Genomic DNA, 19,266 nt, shown 5'->3' with positions numbered 1-19,266 from the left:
ACATCTGAAAGTTCACAGTTCACATATTGCTGAAGCCTAGCTTGGAGAATTTTAAGATTACTTTACTAGCATGTGAGATGAGTGCAATTGTGTGGTAGTTTGAGCATCTTTGGCATTGCCTTTCTTTGGGATTGGTAAAACACATTAGATCTACTTAAAAAGTGATGCTAAGCAAAAGAAAGCAAAATGGAAACTCTATTCTAATGTGTATCTACAAGAATCCATATCTGTCTTGAACAGTAAGAATGGGTCCTTAGCCTTATGCTTTCCTTTCTTTCTTATATTGAGAAAGTCTAAACATTCATAACTTTCCTTGTTTTCTTTTGAGCCAATATAAAAATGGTAGATTATCAATAATAGTGAGTTGAAGAGAAAAAATAAAACAAGGCCCAACTACAATAGCTCATTAAAGGCTAAGAGATCAGAGTCTAGTAAAAACACCAAAGGAAGAAAAAGTTCTCAGAATATCCCGCTAAGCTCTAAGATTCATTAAATGTTTCCTACAGTTTTACTTTTTAAAACAACTGTGTCTGAATCTATAGAGGAGATCTGATGAAAGTCACATCTGTTTCTTTATTTACCCTCAGGAAGAGGTCATGTTACTACTACTAATCATACTACTATAGAACCAGTAACAATTCACAAGTACTTTTTCCATAAGTTTCCTTCATTTGAGCTTAAAAGTACTGTGAGTTGCATAAGTCTGTTTCATAAATAGAAGTTTGTCTCTAAACTGAGATCACATAGCTGCTAAATAAAATTAGGTTTCAAACATAGGTTCACTGATTCCAGATCTTTCTGTAAGTTTCTCTCTATTACCAATATTTCCTTTTATAATAGATTTATCCAGTTCATCATGATGGGTCTAGCTGACATATCTAATGCAGGGTTTAAAAAAAAATTTCCAACCAAGTTTTTCTTCATTGTTTATCATTTTATCCATCATTGTCACCTACCATCCTTTCCATATCCTAGAATCTGTTGTAAGCTGGTTAAGATATGGAGTTCTTAAAATTGCTCTGTGGTTATCTTCAGACTTTAACTGATTCTCCTAGAGACCACATCGTGTTCTTAAAAAAGCACTGGGCTGTCTCTGATACAGAGTAGGTATAATATGTATCAGTATAAAGCCTGTCATCTTGACCCATAAATGATCTGAAACATCTGACTAAGGCTGGTTAATTTCATACAGTATGTATTGATAAAAAATTATTTTTTTGATTCTTTGAACATTGAAGGCAAAAGGAGAAGGGCGCATCTGAGGGATGATATGGTTAGATAGCATCATCAAATTAGTGGACATGAATTTAAGCAGCTTTGGGAGGTAGTGAAGGCAGGGAAGCCTGGTGTGTTGCAGTCCATGGGGTTGCAAAAAGTCGGGCATGACTTAGCAACTGAATAACAAAAACGGTTCTTTGATTCAACAGCTTCTATTATTTCTGAGTCTCTGCAGATTAATAACCTCACATCTTTTAATGGGAGCAGATAACCAGACTTGGGTGAGAGAATTCGTTCTCCTCAGCCTGTCCAGTGACTGGGACACTCAGGTGGGTCTCTTCGTCCTGTTCTCAGTCGCTTACCTGCTGACCGTGCTGGGGAACGTCCTCATCGTCCTTCTGATCAGACTGGACGGCCGACTCCATGCTCCCATGTATTTCTTCCTCAGCAACCTCTGCCTCGTGGATGTCTCCTACGCCACGAGCATCGTTCCTCAGATGCTGGCGCACTTCCTCGCGGAACATAAAGGGATCCCCTACGTGAGCTGTGCGGCTCAGTTATTCTTCTCCCTGGGCCTGGGGGGGACTGAGTTCGTCCTCCTGGCCGTGATGGCCTATGACCGCTATGTGGCTGTGTGCGACCCCCTGAGATACCCGGTCATCATGCACGGAGGGCTCTGTGCTAGGCTGGCAGTCACATCCTGGCTCAGTGGCTCTGTCAACTCTCTCATACATACTGCCATCACCTTTCAGTTGCCCATGTGCACGAACAAGTATATTGATCACATATCCTGTGAAATCCTAGCTGTGATCAGGCTGGCCTGTGTGGACACCTCTTCCAATGAGATCTCAGTAATGGTTTCTAGCATTGTGTTGCTGATGACACCTTTCTGCCTGGTTCTCCTGTCCTACATCAGGATCATCTCCACCGTCCTAAAGATCCAGTCCATAGAGGGGAGAAAGAAGGCCTTCCACACCTGCACCTCTCACCTGACAGTGGTTGTCCTGTGCTATGGTATGGCCATTTTCACTTACATCCAGCCCAATTCCAGCCCTTCTGTGCTTCAGGAGAAGTTGATCTCTCTCTTCTATGCCATTTTGACACCCATGCTGAACCCAATGATTTACAGTCTAAGGAATAAGGAGGTGAAGAGAGCTTGGCAGAAACTACTAGGACAATTATTTGGATTAACGTTAAAACTGGCAACTTGATGAATCATGAGCATCACTTAGAGAAAGGAGCTTTGCCTATGTGTTCTCTTACCCATCTCAGATATGAAGCCTTATAACTGCATTGCCTTGGCAACCAGGAAGGAGATGAAAAAACATGTGCTTGTGATGTTGAGCAGGAGGCTTAGTGACTGGATTGTGTGTGGGATGAGGGTGTGTTTTTATGTTACAGCAGGATGTTCAGAGACATTCAGCAGTGCTGTAATAGAACTTCCCACAGTTATTCACCCAGTATCCATTCATATGGCCCTAGAGTATTTGAGGAAAATATTTATTGTTTTGATAGCAACATGAAAAATTATTGCATGATAGCAACATGAAAAATTATGGACCCATTCTTGGATTTTACCTTGGAATACTGAATTATTCAACCACATTTTAAAGAGGTCATTTCATTTCCACTGGGAACAAAATGAATTTTCATGTTTGAACACTCAACACATTATGTGCCATATATAGTCACATTTATTGTGTGAGCCACTATCCTAAGGAGCATGTTGCTATCAACTCTGATTGAAATGATTTTTGCACAACTTGTTGTATGTGGACGTACAGTGTCTGTCTGAATAATGGAAATAAATGAGAGGAGAAACATCAACTAAATTCCTTTTTTTACTGTGGTAAAGATATAATTGAGTTGTTTGTGATTGACATTATTTAAGGAAAGTGTGAGACAGCTACCGCTACATAGCATATGAATAATTTGGTAAGGAAACAATTGTATATATTGGGTACCTTTCAAAAGCTAAAACTGTAATTTCTGAAAACTCAGCAAACCTTTCTTTGAACTTTTGGAAATAAAGAAGCAAATAAACAAGAAGATAAATGAATACAATATTAAGAGACAGTTAATCTAAGGAAAGTAGTTTCTTGGATAAGCCAATGAAAGATAATACAGCTTTAATATGGATTTTGTGCTATAAAGATAGGTCAGTTTGCTGTGCAGATGTTATTCTCAAGTCTCCATTAAAGGTGTTCTTGTACTCCCCTCTGCACACCTCACAAACCCCTACTTAGATTCTGTAAATCTTGTGAGCTGGCATTGCCTGTGAGTGCATCTTGTTTCTAAGGATAAACCTAAATAAAGTAAAAGGGGGAAGAAATGATTAAACAAGGGATAGGCAAGAGAGGAGACAGAGCATATGATAATAGTGGGTCTTCTTACTCTCTTCAAGGAGTCTAAAAGAGCGACTCTCCTTTTCTTTTTTGTCTCATTATTAAGTCAATTGATTGGTTTTTGGTTGATCTGCATTTTGGCAGTGGTGATCAGAAGCTGAGGGATTTCCACTGGCACCTGTTCTTCTCTGTGAAACAAGATGGAGCTCTCCTGGCTGAGCGTGCAGAGGAAGGAGGAAGAGATGAAGGTGTGAGATGTGAGAATGGTGAAGGCAAACAGTCCACAGTGGGATACAGACAAATGTGCTTCTTTTACTTGTGGACACCACTCTCTGCCTAAAGTATCTTTAAATTTCATTTCAGTATCTTCAATTACAAGGTCACAAAGGTCACATTTCCCCTCTAATTTGACCAACTTTATTCTCAGCCTTCTCAAAGTTACATATGATTATTTTGTGGACATTGACTTTGTCGAAGACACTGCTATAGGCATTATGTGGTATCAAAGTTGTGTTTAGATATGGCCACTGGTTGTTGTTCACTGGCTAAATTGTGTCCAACTCTTTGCAACCCCATGGATTGCAGCAGCCAGGCTTCCCTGTCCTTCACAATCTCCTGAAGTTTGCTCAAATTCATGTCTGTTGAATCAGTGATGCTATCTAACCATCTCATCCTCTGTCGTCACCTTCTTCTTTTGCATTCCATCTTTCCCAACATCAGGGTCTTTTTGAATGAGTTGGCTCTTCGCAACAGGTGTCCAAAGTATTGGAGCTTCAGTTTCAGCATCAGTCCCTCCAATGAATATTCAGGGTTGACTTCCTTTAAGATTGATTGGTTTGATCTCCTTGTAGTCCAAGGGACTTTCTCTTGTCTTCTCTAACACCACAATTCAAAAGCAGCAGTTCTTCAGTGTTCAGCCTTCGTTATGTTCCAACTCTCACACCCACACATGACTACTGGAAAAACCATAGCTTTGACTACATGCACCTTTGTTGGCAAAGTGATGTCTCTGCTTTTTAATACTCTGTCAGTCTAGTAATTCCATCTCTTTAATAATTTTCCACACTTTGTTATGATCCACACAGTGAAAGGTTTTAGCATAGTCGAAGATTGAGTCAATGAGATATGGTCACTACCTCAGGAAATATGCAGTCTTCTAGAGCAGGAGTTGGGAAACTGTTTCTGTATTAGGCCAGATAGAAAATTTTCTAGGTTTCTGGGTCATACATTCTACATTACAGCTAATTCAGCTCTCCCATAATAGCACTAAATAATCATAGTTATAATGTATTAAAAAAGAATGAGTGTTGCTGGTACAAATAAATCTAAATATAGGGACACTGAAATTTGAATTTTATATAGTTTTTACATCATAAAATCTTTTTTTCCCAACCATTTAAAAATATAAAAAAATCTTTTCCCGTGGGCCATACAAAAACAGTGGCAGGCCAAATTTGACCTAAGGCGATGGCACCCCACTCCAGTACTCTTGCCTGGAAAATCCCATGGACAGAGGAGCCTGGTAGGCTGCAGTCCATGGGGTCGGTAAGAGTCGGACACGGCTGAGCAACTTCACTTTCATTTTTCACTTTCATGCATTGGAGAAGGAAATGGCAATCCACTCCAGTATTCTTACCTGGAAAATCCCATGGACAGGGGAGCCTGGTAGGCTGCAGTCCATGGGGTCGCCAAGAATCGGACACGACTGAGCGACTTCACTTTCATTTTTCACTTTCATGCATTGGAGAAGGAAATGGCAACCCACTCCAGTATTCTTGCCTGGAGAATCCCAGGGACAGGGGAGCCTGGTGGGCTGCCATCTATGGGGTCACACAGAGTCTGACAGTCCTGAAGTGACTTAGCAGTAGCAATAGTTTGCTACAATATTTTAAGGGAAATGGAACAAAATTGCAAAATTGCAACACAAGGTATACACATAAAGAGCACTAATATAAAAATGAAAAAGGGATTCTTTCAGCATGTACACTGAGGTCATGATGGTGAAGAGAAAATGAAGTAGTTCTCACTTTGGTTTGCATTTCAGAAATCATCTCATTTCTTATCATCATTTAGGTTCATCTGCCCCAAATCTAAGGACTCCAAACTAATGGGTGAATGCAAGACACAAATCCCATATTAGCATCATTTTAGATATCTGCTGACTATTAATTGAATGATTTATATTAGTTCTTAGCCCTAGCAGCATTTCACCACAGTGATATGTCTTCTGGGGATACAAGCTTCCGCTTTCATTCTGTACTATGCGTTATTGTGATATCTGGGACCATCAAGCTCTCCCCTATTCTTCCCACTAAAACTCAGGATTTTGAGGCATAATCCTACTGTATAAAATATAGATCCTATGAAATATACACAACCAAGTGGTTGTGTGTCTTGCCAGAGTGATGTGGTTTGGTTGTCCTTCTAGCTCCAAATTTGGGTTAAGCTACTCTCAGCAAAATCTGATCCTTGTATCATGAGATTTTTTTCCCATTTCATGGAAATTATCATTATATGCATGCTATTGCCTGACTTCTTTGAGCCTTCTACATAGTCCTCATCAAAGTATAGCAGGATAACAAAACAAGAAGTGCGATCTTGGACAAGTTATAAAACCTCTCTAAGAATCAGCTCTCTTTTTCATAAATTGCAAATAATAATAAGCTCCTTGTGAGAAGTTTGAGAGGATTCAATGAAATATTATATGTGAAGTACTTAGTAAAATGACCAAGGATAAAGAATGGTTAGAGCAAGGAAATTTCATATAGATTTGGAGGGCATATAATTGGAACATCTATTTTCACAAAACTGACAATATTAGCTAAACCTGGACACACACATAATCTGTGATACAGCAATTCCACTACTGGGGAACATAAATGAGGACATTTGTGGGACAAAAGATGAGTGTGTGTATATATGAAAGTTCATAGGAGTGTTCTTTTTAACAGCAGCAAAGCAGAAACAAACTAAATGTCTATCAATGGGTGGATATCAGATTTGAGATGCTTTCAGTGGGTAGTAAATTTTTGAAGTATTTTCAGAATGAGGGCAGACTTCTAGAAACAAAAATGCATAATTTGACAATGCCCAGTTAAAAGGAACCCCCCCAATTGTAAGGCAAAATGGGGAAAGTTCCCATGAAATAACTGCATCAGTTCTGAAGATAGTATATGATTATAGCCCATGTATAATTTCAGAACCTTGTTACAGGAGATATTGCTCAAAGATATCTGAGCAGTCCATGAATAATTGGACACTTTGGTTCAAATAGTCTCAATCATGAGTACATGGACAGAAAGTCATGGGCCAATTTTAACTTCCTTAAAGTGAAATTTCACCAAAGACAGGAGAATGTCTCCAGGGGAACCAGGGCTTCAGATTCTCATCTCTTTGCTGGTTCATTAAAAAATTATTCTCACTTGTAAATTCTTTTTTTTTTTTTTTTACATTTTTATTTTTATTTTTTTGTGTGCTTAAATTTTTTTTCCATTTATTTTTATTAGTTGGAGGCTAATTACTTTACAACATTGCAGTGGTTTTTGTCATACATTGAAATGAATTAGCCATGGATTTACATGTATTCCCCGTCCCAGTCCCCCCTCCCACCTCCCTCTCCACCCGATCCCTCTGGGTCTTCCCAGTGCACCAGGCCCGAGCACTTGTCTCATGCATCCAACATGGGCTGGTGATCTGTTTCACCCTAGATAATATACATGTTTCGATGCTGTTCTCTTGAAACATCCCACTCTCGCCTTCTCCCACAGAGTCCACAAGTCTGTTCTATACATCTGAGTCTCTTTTTCTGCTTTGCATATAGGGTTATCATTACCATCTTTCTAAATTCCATATATATGTGTTAGTATACTGTAATGGTCTTTATCTTTCTGGCTTACTTCGCTCTGTATAATGGGCTCCAGTTTCATCCATCTCATTAGAACTGATTCAAATGAATTCTTTTTAATGGCTGAGTAATATTCCATGGTGTATATGTACCACAGCTTCCTCATCCATTCATCTGCTGATGGGCGTCTAGGTTGCTTCCATGTCCTGGCTATTATAAACAGTGCTGCGATGAACATTGGGGTGCACGTGTCTCTTTCAGATCTGGTTTCCTCGGTGTGTATGCCCAGAAGTGGGATTGCTGGGTCATATGGCAGTTCTATTTCCAGCTTTTTAAGAAATTTCCACACTGTTCTCCATAGTGGCTGTACTAATTTGCATTCCCACCAACAGTGTAAGAGGGTTCCCTTTTCTCCACACCCTCTCCAGCATTTATTGCTTGTAGACTTTTGGATAGCAGCCATCCTGACTGGCATGTAATGGTACCTCATTGTGGTTTTGATTTGCATTTCTCTGATAATGAGTGATGTTGAGCATCTTTTCATGTGTTTGTTAGCCATCTGTATGTCTTCCTTGGAGAAATGTCTGTTTAGTTCTTTGGTCCATTTTTTGATTGGGTCCTTTATTTTTCTGGAGTTGAGCTGGAGGAGTTGCTTATATATTTTTGAGATTAATCCTTTGTCTGTTGCTTCATTTGCTATTATTTTCTCCCAATCTGAGGGCTGTCTTTTCACCTTGCTTATAGTATCCTTTGTTTTGCAAAAGCTTTTAAGTTTCATTAGGTCCCATTTGTTTATTTTTGCTTTTGTTTCTAATATTCTGGGATGTGGGTCATAGAGGATCCTGCTGTGATTTATGTCGGAGAGTGTTTTGCCTATGTTCTCCTCTAGGAGTTTTATAGTTTCTGGTCTTACATTTAGATCTTTAATCCATTTTGAGTTTATTTTTGTGTATGGTGTTAGAAAGTGTTCTAGTTTCATCCTTTTACAGGTGGTTGACCAGTTTTCCCAACACCACTTGTTAAAGAGGTTGTCTTTTTTCCATTGTATATCCTTGCCTCCTTTGTCGAAGATAAGGTGACCATAGGTTCGTGGATTTATCTCTGGGCTTTCTATTCTGTTCCAGTGATCTATATTTCTGTCTTTGTGCCAGTACCATACTGTCTTGATGACTGTGGCTTTGTAGTATAGTCTGAAGTCAGGCAGGTTGATTCCTCCAGTTCCATTCTTCTTTCTCAAGGTTACTTTGGCTATTCGAGGTTTTTTTTTATTTCCATACAAATTGTGAAATTACTTGTTCTAGTTCTGTGAAAAATACCGTTGGTAGCTTGATAGGGATTGCATTGAATCTATAGATTGCTTTGGGTAGTATAGCCATTTTAACAATATTGATTCTTCCAATCCATGAACATGGTATATTTCTCCATCTGTTTGTGTCCTCTTTGATTTCTTTCATCAGTGTTTTATAGTTTTCTATGTATAGGTCTTTTGTTTCTTTAGGTAGATATACTCCTAAGTATTTTATTCTTTTTGTTGCAATGGTGAATGGTATTGTTTCCTTAATTTCTCTTTCTGTTTTCTCATTGTTAGTGTATAGGAATGCAAGGGATTTCTGTCTGTTAATTTTATATCCTGCAAATTTACTGTATTTGTTGATTAGCTCTAGTAATTTTCTGGTAGAGTCTTTAGGGTTTTCTATGTAGAGGATCATGTCATCTGCAAACAGAGAGAGTTTCACTTCTTCTTTTCCTATCTGGATTCCTTTTACTTCTTTTTCTGCCCTGATTGCTGTGGCCAACACTTCCAAAACTATGTTGAATAGTAGTGGTGAGAGTGGGCACCCTTGTCTTGTTCCTGATTTCAGGGGAAATGCTTTCAATTTTTCACCATTGAGGGTGATGCTTGCTGTGGGTTTGTCATATATAGCTTTTATTATGTTGAGGTATGTTCCTTCTATTCCTGCTTTCTGGAGAGTCTTAATCATAAATGGATGTTGAATTTTGTCAAAGGCTTTTTCTGCATCTATTGAGATAATCATATGGTTTTTATCTTTCAATTTGTTAATGTGGTGTATTACATTGATTGATTTGCAGATATTAAAGAATCCTTGCATTCCTGGGATAAAGCCCACTTGATTATGGTGTATGATTTTTTTAATATGTTGTTGGATTCTGTTTGCTAGAATTTTGTTAAGGATTTTTGCATCTATGTTCATCAGTGATATTGGCCTGTAGTTTTCTTTTTTTGTGGCATCTTTATCTGGTTTTGGAATTAGGGTGATGGTGGCCTCATAGAATGAATTTGGAAGTTTACCTTCTTCTGCAATTTTCTGGAAGAGTTTGAGTAAGATAGGTGTTAGCTCTTCTCTAAATTTTTGGTAGAATTCAGCTGTGAGGCCATCTGGTCCTGGGCTTTTGTTTCCTGGAAGATTTCTGATTACAGTTTTGATTTCTTTGCTTGTGATGGGTAATGAATAATTGGATACTTTGGTTCAAATAGTCTCAATCATGAGTACATGGACAGAAAGTCATGGGCCAATTTTAACTTCCTTAAAGTGAAATTTCACCAAAGACAGGAGAATGTCTCCAGGGGAACCAGGGCTTCAGATTCTCATCTCTTTTCTGGTTCATTAAAAAATTATTCTCACTTGTAAATTCTTTAAAAGCAGGTAAGAGTTTAAGGTGAGAGAATTACCATATAGAGAAAGAGAAAAAACAGAAACCTAACAAACACAGCATAATTGGCCTGCAGAGATTTTGTCTCTGAGGGAAAAGATGATCCCACATCTTGCCCAGCCCAACTCTTCTTGGGGCGGTGCTGGCCTCTTGTCCTGGAGGTAGGGCAGTCATGATCAGAGGCTTTCCATTGGGTTCTTAGGATTATGGTCAAGAAGCAATGATTTCTTAACACACAGCTTCTTTCTAGGCTCATGTGACAGTTGGGTCGAATTTGGTTAGTATAGAGATAAAGGTCACATTTGAACAATTTGTTGTAAGAAGATACATTTGAATAGCCTAACTGGTGAGAAATTTCTCTGAGAAATGAAGTACCTTGCATAGGACTTTTACTACATTCATGGAATCATTGAACATAAGTTACTATAGGCTGTATTCCCTGTGTTGCATTGCACCCCCAGCACATGTACACTGCTGGAAATCTGGACCAGAGGACAGGTTTGTGTTAGCCAGCTCATTCTTAAGCAATGATGGTCAGAAGGTGATAAGTTCAGCTGGATAACTGGCTTTAAACTTTCTGTCGCTCCAAGCCGTGTAGGTATGCATTAGGAAGTAGGAATTGGGTGGAGATAGCAACTTAGCCAGTTAACATTTGGGAGAAATCTCAAGCTTTCCTGCCTGCTTTTTTTTTGAGAAGAACATTTCTTTAGGGAGATTGAATCACAGTTCTGGGAAGGAAGGGTGGTTCAGGAATGCTGTTAAATTTTATTGTTATTGTCACTTATAACACCTCCACCTTATTTGTGACAGTCTGTTTTTAACTTTTATTTACGTATCATATTTTCAAAAATTTTAATTGTTTTACTTGTTTTGCTGTTGAATCTTTATTTTTGATTAAAAAATTATTCTTTTTACTACTGATGTCATATCCTAATTCCATCACTCTTCCTACTTCCCTCACTCCAATGAATTGGGACAGATTTGAATGTACGCTGTGTTTAGACAGATGAAGAAGCTACAGCTAGACTCCCAAATTCACAGGTTCCACATCTGTGGATTCACCAACCATAGATTGAAAATATTAAAAATAATTCTAGGAAGTTCTCAAAAGCAAAACTTGAATTTGCTGCATACTGGCAACTATTTATATCACATTTACTTTGTATTAGATATTACAAGCAATCTAGAGATGACTTAAAGTGTACAGGAGCATGTGTGTATGTTATATGCAATAATAGACCACTTTTTATAAGGGAGCTGAACATCCATGGATTTTGGTGTTCACTGGAATCCTGGAACCAATCCCATGGATACAGAGGGGCAAGAGTAGGTAATGATAGTTGAACTGGGAAATGAAAGTTCATTGACAAAGCAGTTCATTTACCCCAGGGCATGGCACTTTAAAAACATGAAGATGATGCAGAAACATGACATGCTAACAATGAGTGTTTCTATTTGTATCAATAACTTGCTGAGCCTTTAAGGGGAATTACTGACCCAAGGTCAGGGATTACTATATTTTCTTCCTCAAGCCCTTAACTATTTTTTTTTTTTTTGCCCTTAACTATTATTTGTTTTTAAGAGGTGAAAGCCTCAAACCCACAAGAGATTGTCATCAGATTTTTCAGCAAAGTCTCCTTATTTGGTTCCTGAGAATACCTTAAATAATCATCAGCTACCTCCTGGATTGTTTTGTTTTGTTTTTTCTTTTAGCCCTCTCCCAGAGAACTTGTGTTACATGAATTGTTTTTTGTGTTATAGCAGGATTAAAGACTATTTCACATACCTTTCTATAAATATTATCTATTAAAATGTTATATGTATATGGTCATATTCCACTAACAGTTCAAAGATATTCCCCTTTGAAGTCACTAACCTCTCTCTGGTACCTGAGGTCTTCACCAGTGATAATTTCATATTCCAACTTTTCCCTTTTCACTGGGGATAAAAAGGTAGGTTTCCTCTTTCTTTGATATAAATATTACAAAGTGACTTGCTAATCTGAAGCTCTAGAGTAAATTCTAAAGAATTAAAGAACATTTTGTACTTTTATTGCCTCCTCTTGTAACTTACATAAATTGTCTCTTGAAATGGGAATGGTTTATCAAGCTTAATTCATTCATAGACAGTAGAAAGATTATCAAATGCAAATTTCCATAGACCCTTCTCTGCTGGATGGCACCGTTGGCGTTATCTGCAGTTATAAGTCATCAATACCCTCAAAACAAAGTATAATTTTCATCATATATTCAATGACCCTCTCTGATCACAGGCAGCAAGTAGGTAACATTTTCTTGGGATAGGTGTGCTTACATTTCACTTTCTCTACCCAAAGGACAGAGTAATTTGAGGGGCAGAGCATGTGGAAAATCTAGAGTGGGCTTTGTTTGGTCTGTGAGATTCCTGGAAATCACTTGTGATTTGAATAAGGCCCAAGTAAGATTACTAAGTGTTCCAGAGATAATACTCAAACTCTTGCGCTTTCCGAAGTACCCATACATCAGCAGGATTAGCAAGTTTGGGGGTAGTATTGAGCAGAGTAGGCTATTACTTTCTGGTCATGTTAGGCACAATAGAGGGAGCATAGCATAAGGATGAGAAAAGACAAAGTTTTCTAAGGCACAGGGGACAGTCACGTATTTCAGATGGAGATAAAAGGAAAGAGGGCTAAAGGAAAGAGGTAATCATCAGTCATTTCACTGAGTTAACTCTAATTTTTCCATCACATTTTATAGTCTCCAAACCACAACAATCCCTATCCAGAATATACACAAATAGAATTGGAAGGAATGTGCAACCAGTTTTCCCTTATTTAGTTAATAGGCTAGCACATGTGGCAACTATCTGAGCTTTTATCACTAAGGAAGATGGTTAATTCATCTTTGTTTCTTGACAGTCATCCTCTGTTGTCGACCCCATGCACTGCTGTTCTTTCAAGGGAGGAGAAATGCAATATAGAAGATTCTTCCCCCTAATTTTCTCAGCCAGATAAAAGACAAATATGTGAAGGTTTCTCAAAACTGAGTCTGATCACTCAGGTCTTTGTTTTTCATCTCACTGAATTGGAGATGTAATTTTTGACAATTTCTAGCTCCTAAAAACTATTTTATATTTGCTATCTTCTAACTTATAACCCGAAATATGTGATTTTAAAAGGGTGGAAACTTAACATCTCATTTTCACAACCGAAGAATCCAGAATTTAAAAAGTGATTAAAACCATTCATCCCTGTTAGGTTCCATTCAATATGGATTTTGAGATACTAAGAAGGGAAAAACTGGTATCAACAAAGAAATAAACAAACTCCACAGTTAGGAGTTGGCTTTAACGAAAAAAATCACGTTTTACAGTTAACATTTTTAACTCAATTATCTAAGCATTTTAATGAAAATCTTCCCACTTAAGGAATGAGAAGAGTTTTCTGTTTTCCTTGGATCTGAGCCACATCGTGCATTCTACAGTGGTCCCAAACCCAGAAGGAGACACATGATCTGAAAATGTACATCACTTAATATTGGATGGCTGTTTTGTCTAAATGATCCCATAAGGTCCTCTGGCACCTTAAGTATCTAGTCTTTTTCAATTTATAACTTGGGTTTGGTCTTCAGAGGCCCATGGGCAGGGAAAACCAGACATGGATGAGTGAGTTCATTCTTCTGGGGCTGTCCAGCCTCTGGGAGACCCAGGTCTCCCTCTTTGTCCTGTTCCTGGCCATGTATCTGGTGACTGTGCTGGGGAACTTGCTGATAATACTCCTTATCAGACTGGACAGCCGGCTGAACACACCCATGTACTTTTTCCTCAGTGTCCTGTCCTTTGTGGACGTCTGTTATACCAACAGCACCGTCCCCCAGATGCTCGTTCACTTCCTATCAGCCCGGAAGTCCATTCCATTCTACGGCTGTGTGCTCCAGCTGCTTATCTCTTTGGCAATGGGCAGCGCAGAGTTCTTCCTGCTGGGGGCCATGGCCTATGACCGCTACGTGGCCGTCTGCCGCCCCCTGCACTACACGGTCATCATGCACCGAGAGCTGTGCCTGGGGCTGGCTGCAGGCTGCTTGGGGGCAGGTTTCATGAATTCGCTGATGCAGACCATCATCACCTTTCAGCTACCTCTGTGCCGCAAGGTTGTTAATCACTTTGCCTGTGAGATGTTGGCTATGCTGAGGCTGACCTGTGTGGACCCCTCCTTCAACAAGGTCATGGTGGCCTTCTCAGGATTTCTGGTCATCATGCTTCCCTGTTTCCTTGTTCTATTCTCCTACGGTCACATAGTCGCTACTATCCTGCGTATTCGCTCTGCCCGGGGACGCCGCAAAGCATTTGGGACGTGCACCGCTCACCTCACTGTGGTTTCCATGTGCTTTGGCACAGCCATCTTCACATACTTGAGACCCACGGCTGGCTCCTCCGCAGAACAGGAGAAGAGGGTTGCTCTATTCTATGCTGTGGTGACCCCAATGCTGAATCCCTTAATCTATAGCTTGAGAAACAAGGAAGTGATGAGCGCCTTTAGAAGAGTGTTGGGGAAGTTTAGTGAAAAAGGGTAATGATTCAAAGAATTTCTCCTTCCAACAGCCCATAAAACGACATTTTATTTTATTTTTTAAGTGGTTTTTGCCATACATTCATATGAATCAGCCACGGGTGTCCATGTGTTCCCCATCCTGAGCCTCCCTGCCCCCTCCCTCCCCATCCCATCCCTCAGGGTCATCCCAGTGCACCCGCCCCGAGCACCCTGTCTCATGCATCCAACCTGGGCTGGTGATCTGTTTCACATATGATAATATACATGTTTCAAGGCTGTTCTCTCAAATCATCCCACCCTCGCCTTCTCCCACAGAGTCCAGCAGTCTGTTATTTGCATCTGTGTCTCTGCCCTTTCTCCTAAGATTTGCTGATAAGGCAGATCATGGTGAACAAGCTTTACTAGACTGACTTTCCACATTCATCCACATTTTGACTATGTAAGTCCCTGCCGCAGTAAACAATCTGCCTGTGACGCAAGAGATGCGGGTTTGATCACTGGGTCAGGACAAGCCCCTGGAGAAGGAAATCGCAACCGACTCCAGTATCCTTGCCTGGGAAATGCCATGGACAGAGAAGCCTGGCGGGCTGCAGTCAATGAGCTCATAAAGGAGTCAGACATGACTAAGCAGCAAAACAACAACAACAGAATTTTTTCAAGCCTTTAATACCTACGCTGCAGTCTTCTGGATAACCTCTCCTCCTAGACTTCATATCCCCCTTTTTACTTTGAAATTCTTGCATTTTCCAGAAAATGCAATATATAGTAAAATATTTCAGGGTGGGAACAGCCACACTTCATGTGGCTCTGCATTATTCTTATTATTAGTCAATATGAACATGTCTTCATATGCTGAACTTCTGATTTCATCTACTTTCACCCCACCCCATTCTATCTGTGCCTTCCCCAACTCAGTTCACGATAGCTCCATCATTGCAGTAATTAGGACATTTCTGTCTTTTTCTTATATCTGCTTCAAATGGGCAAGCTTAGCCTGTTGTCTCTATTCTCAAAATATATACATAGTATGATCACATCTCAACATCTCCTCTCTATATCCCAGTGTGAGGCACCCTACCTCCCACTCGAGTTACTGCAATTGCCTACATCAAATTTCCCTGCTCTGTTCTTGTATCCCAGGATTCAGAGTGATCCATTTAAAACATAACTCAAATCATGTCCTTCCTCTTTCAACCTTGCACTTATTCAGAGTAAAACCCAAATTCCTTCCAATGAACACAGGCTTGTCTTCTAACTATACTGTCTGCCCTGAATGTCTCTTTCTCAGGTACGCACTTCTTTATCTCCTCCAGTTCTTCATTTAACTATCATCACTACCCTATTTGATGCTGCAAATCTTCTCCTTGCCCTTACTCCTATTTCTTCTTCAGTTCAGCCCTCAGTCATGTCTGACTCTGCGACCCCATGGACTACAGCATGCCAGCCTTCCCTGTCCATCACCAACTCCCAGAGCCTACTCAAACTCATGTCCATCGCATCAGTGATGCCATCCAACCATCTCATCCTCTGTCATCCCCTTCTCCTCCCACCTTCAATTTTTCCCAGCATCAGGGTCTTTTCCAATGAGTTAGTTCTTCATATCAGGTGGCCAAAATATTAGAGCTTCAGCTTCAGCATCAATCCTTCCAATGAGGATAGATTTCCTTTAGGATTCCCTTGTTTGATCTCCTTGTAGTCCAAGGGACAATCAAGAGTCTTCTCCAACACCATGGTTCAAAAGCATCAATTCTTTGGCACTCAGCTTTCTTTATAACCCAACTCTCATATCCATACATGACTACTGGCAAAACCATAACTTAGACTAGATGGACCTTTGTTGGTAAAGTAATGTCTCTGCTTTTTAATATGCTGTCTAGATTGGTTATAACTTTTCTTCCAAGGAGTAAGCGTCTTTTAATATCATGGCTGCAGTCACCATCTGCAGTGATTTTGGAGACCCCCAAAATAAAGTCTGTCACTGTTTCCATTGATTCCCCATCTATTTGCCATGAAGTGATGGGACTGGATGCCATGATCTTAGTTTTCTGATTGTTGAGTTTTAAGCCAACTTTTTCACTCTCCTCTTTCACTTTTATCAGGAGGCTCTTTAGTTCTTCTTTGCTGTCTGCCATAAGGGTGGTGTTATCTGTGTATCTGAGGTTGATGTTTCTCCCAGCAATCTTGATTCCAGCTTGTGTTTCATATAGCCCAGCATTTCACATGTTATACTCTGCATATAAGTTAAGTTAGCAGGGTGATAATATACAACCTTGACGTGCTCCTTTCCTGATTTGGAACAAGTCCTGTTGTTGCATGTCCAGTTTTAATTGTTGCTTCTTGACCTGCATACAGATTTTTCAGGAGGCCGGTCAGGTGGTCTGGTATTCCCATCTCTTGAAGAATTTTCTGCAGTTTGTTGTGATCCACACGGTCAAAGGCTTTGGCATAGTCAATAAAGCAAAAGTAGGTGTTTTCCTGGAAATCTCTTGCTTTTTCGATGATCCAGCGGATGTTGGCAATTTGATCTCTGGTTCCTCTGCCTTTTCTAAATCCACCTTGAACATCTGGAAGTTCATGGTTCATGTACTATTGAAGCCTGGCTTGGAGAATTTAGAGCATTACTTTGCTAATGTGTGAGATGGGTGTAATTGTGCGGTAGATTGAACATTCCTTGGCATTGCCTTTCTTTGGGATTGCAATGAAAACTGACTTTTTCCACCCTTTTGACCACTGCTGAGTTTTCCAAATTTGCTGGGGTATTGAGTACAGCATTTTCACAGCATCATCTTTTAGGATTTGAAATAACTCAGCTGGAATTCCATCACCTCCAACTAGCTTTGTTCATAGTGATGCTTACTAAGGCCCACTTGACCTCACATTCCAGGATGTCTGGCTCTAGGTGAGTGGTCACACCATTGTGATTATCTGGGTCATGAAGATCTTTTTTGTGTATCTCTTCTGTGTATTCTTGCCACCTCTTCTTAATATCTTCTGCTTCTGTTAGGTCCATACCATTTCTGTCCTTTATTATGCTCATCTTTGCATGAAATGTTTCCTTGTTATCTCTAATTTTCTTGAAGAGATCTCTAGCCTTTCCAATTCTATTGTTTTCGTCTATTTCTCTGCATTGATCATTGAGCAAGCCTTTCTTATCTCTCCTTGCTATTCTTTGGAGCTCTGCATTCAAATGGGAATATCTTTCCTTTCTCCTTTGCCTTTCACTTCTCTTCTTTTCTCATGTATTTGTAAGGCCTTGTCAGACAATCATTTTGCCTCATTGAATTTCTTTCTCTTGGGGATGGTCTTGATCCCTACCTCCTGTACAATGTCATGAACCTCTGTCCATAGTTCTTCAGGCACTCTATCAGATCTAATCCCTTGAATCTATTTGTCACGTCCACTGTATAATTGTAAGGGATCTGATTTAGGTCATACCTGAATGGTCCAGTGGTTTTCCCTACTTTCTTCAATTTCAGTCTGAATTTGGCAATAATGAGTTCATGATCTGAGCCACAGTCAGCTCCCAGTCTTATTTTTGCTGACTATATAGGGCTTCTCCATCATTGGCTGCAAAGGATATAATCAACCTGATTTCAGTATTGACCATCTGGTGATGTCCATGTGTAGAGTTTTCTCTTGTGCTATTGGAAAAGGGTGTTTGCTACGACAAGTGCATTTTCTTGGCAAAACTCTGTTATCCTTTAATCTGCTTCATTTTGTACTCAAAGGCCAAATTTGCCTGTTACTCCAGGTATCTCTTCCATGCCATGATGGTGGAGGAATAGGATGGGGTGACCACTTTCTCCCCCACAAATTCATCAAAAGATCATTTGAATGCTGAACAGCTTCTGAACACTGGTGAAGGACACCAGGCACCCAGAAAGGCAGCCCATTCTCTTTGAAAGGAGGCAGAACAAAATATAAAAGACAAAAAAAAAAAAAAAAAGAGACAAAAGGTTTAGGGATGGAGACCTGTCCTGGGGAGGAAGTCATGAAGTCATGAAGGAAGAAGATTTCACACAGTAGGAACCCCTCTCACAGGTGGGTCTGTGGGTAATTTTGGAATCTCAGAAAGCAACATAACAGAAAAAAAAAAAAAAAACACCCACAGAATACACACCTAACCATAACTGCAGAAAAGAGAACTTTCCCTGCGAAAGGCTCTAACCTAACAACCTAAGTCACAGCCTGGCCCACTCACAGAACAAGGATTGAGCAAATACCAAAGGGGAGCTGGCCAGCTCCCCTCTCACCCAGAGGCAGAGAGGCAGGCTTGTGACAGCCAGAACCAGAAGGCAAGGGGCTGCTACAATCTCAGCCCCAGAAATGGCATTTTCCACCAACCTGTGAGCAGGCTCCCAGCTGCTAACCTCATCTTCCTGAGATCCTGGATGGCTGACATCTGCCAGGAGGGTCACGGCCTGAGGTCAGCTCTCCAGAGGAGACATACAGCACACCTGAGACAGTTCTTTCGTGGAGCGCCCGGGAAACTGAGTATTCAGGACTGGGGAGGTGATTAAGATGCACGGCCCACGTGGGACAGTCACTCCCCAAGCACTTGGTTGCCTGAGCTGCTCAGACCTGGGAAGGGCACGAAATGCATGCCCAACCCACAGAGACTGAGCCAGAACTGTGTCTGAGGGCCTCCTATGGAGGGA

General features: G+C 40.2%; 2 protein-coding genes across 2 annotated transcripts; both read left to right on the top strand.

Moving 5' to 3' along the window:
- The first annotated feature begins 1,475 nt into the window (after nucleotides 1-1,475).
- On the top strand, nucleotides 1,476-2,429 carry LOC110122524 (olfactory receptor-like protein OLF3). Its single transcript, XM_020870048.2, has one exon. It carries the CDS (start codon nucleotides 1,476-1,478, stop codon nucleotides 2,427-2,429), a length of 954 nt encoding a protein of 317 aa, XP_020725707.2.
- Nucleotides 2,430-13,694: 11,265 nt separating this feature from the next.
- LOC110122520 (olfactory receptor-like protein OLF3) lies at nucleotides 13,695-14,630 on the top strand. Its single transcript, XM_070466659.1, has one exon. The coding sequence runs from the start codon at nucleotides 13,695-13,697 to the stop codon at nucleotides 14,628-14,630; it is 936 nt and encodes a 311-aa protein (XP_070322760.1).
- Nucleotides 14,631-19,266: the final 4,636 nt, after the last annotated feature.

This window comes from Odocoileus virginianus, chromosome 1, assembly GCF_023699985.2.
Source record: "Odocoileus virginianus isolate 20LAN1187 ecotype Illinois chromosome 1, Ovbor_1.2, whole genome shotgun sequence".
Taxonomy (NCBI): domain Eukaryota; kingdom Metazoa; phylum Chordata; class Mammalia; order Artiodactyla; family Cervidae; genus Odocoileus; species Odocoileus virginianus.
Note: the sequence above shows the minus strand (reverse complement) of the source record. Positions and strands in the feature narration are given on the sequence as shown.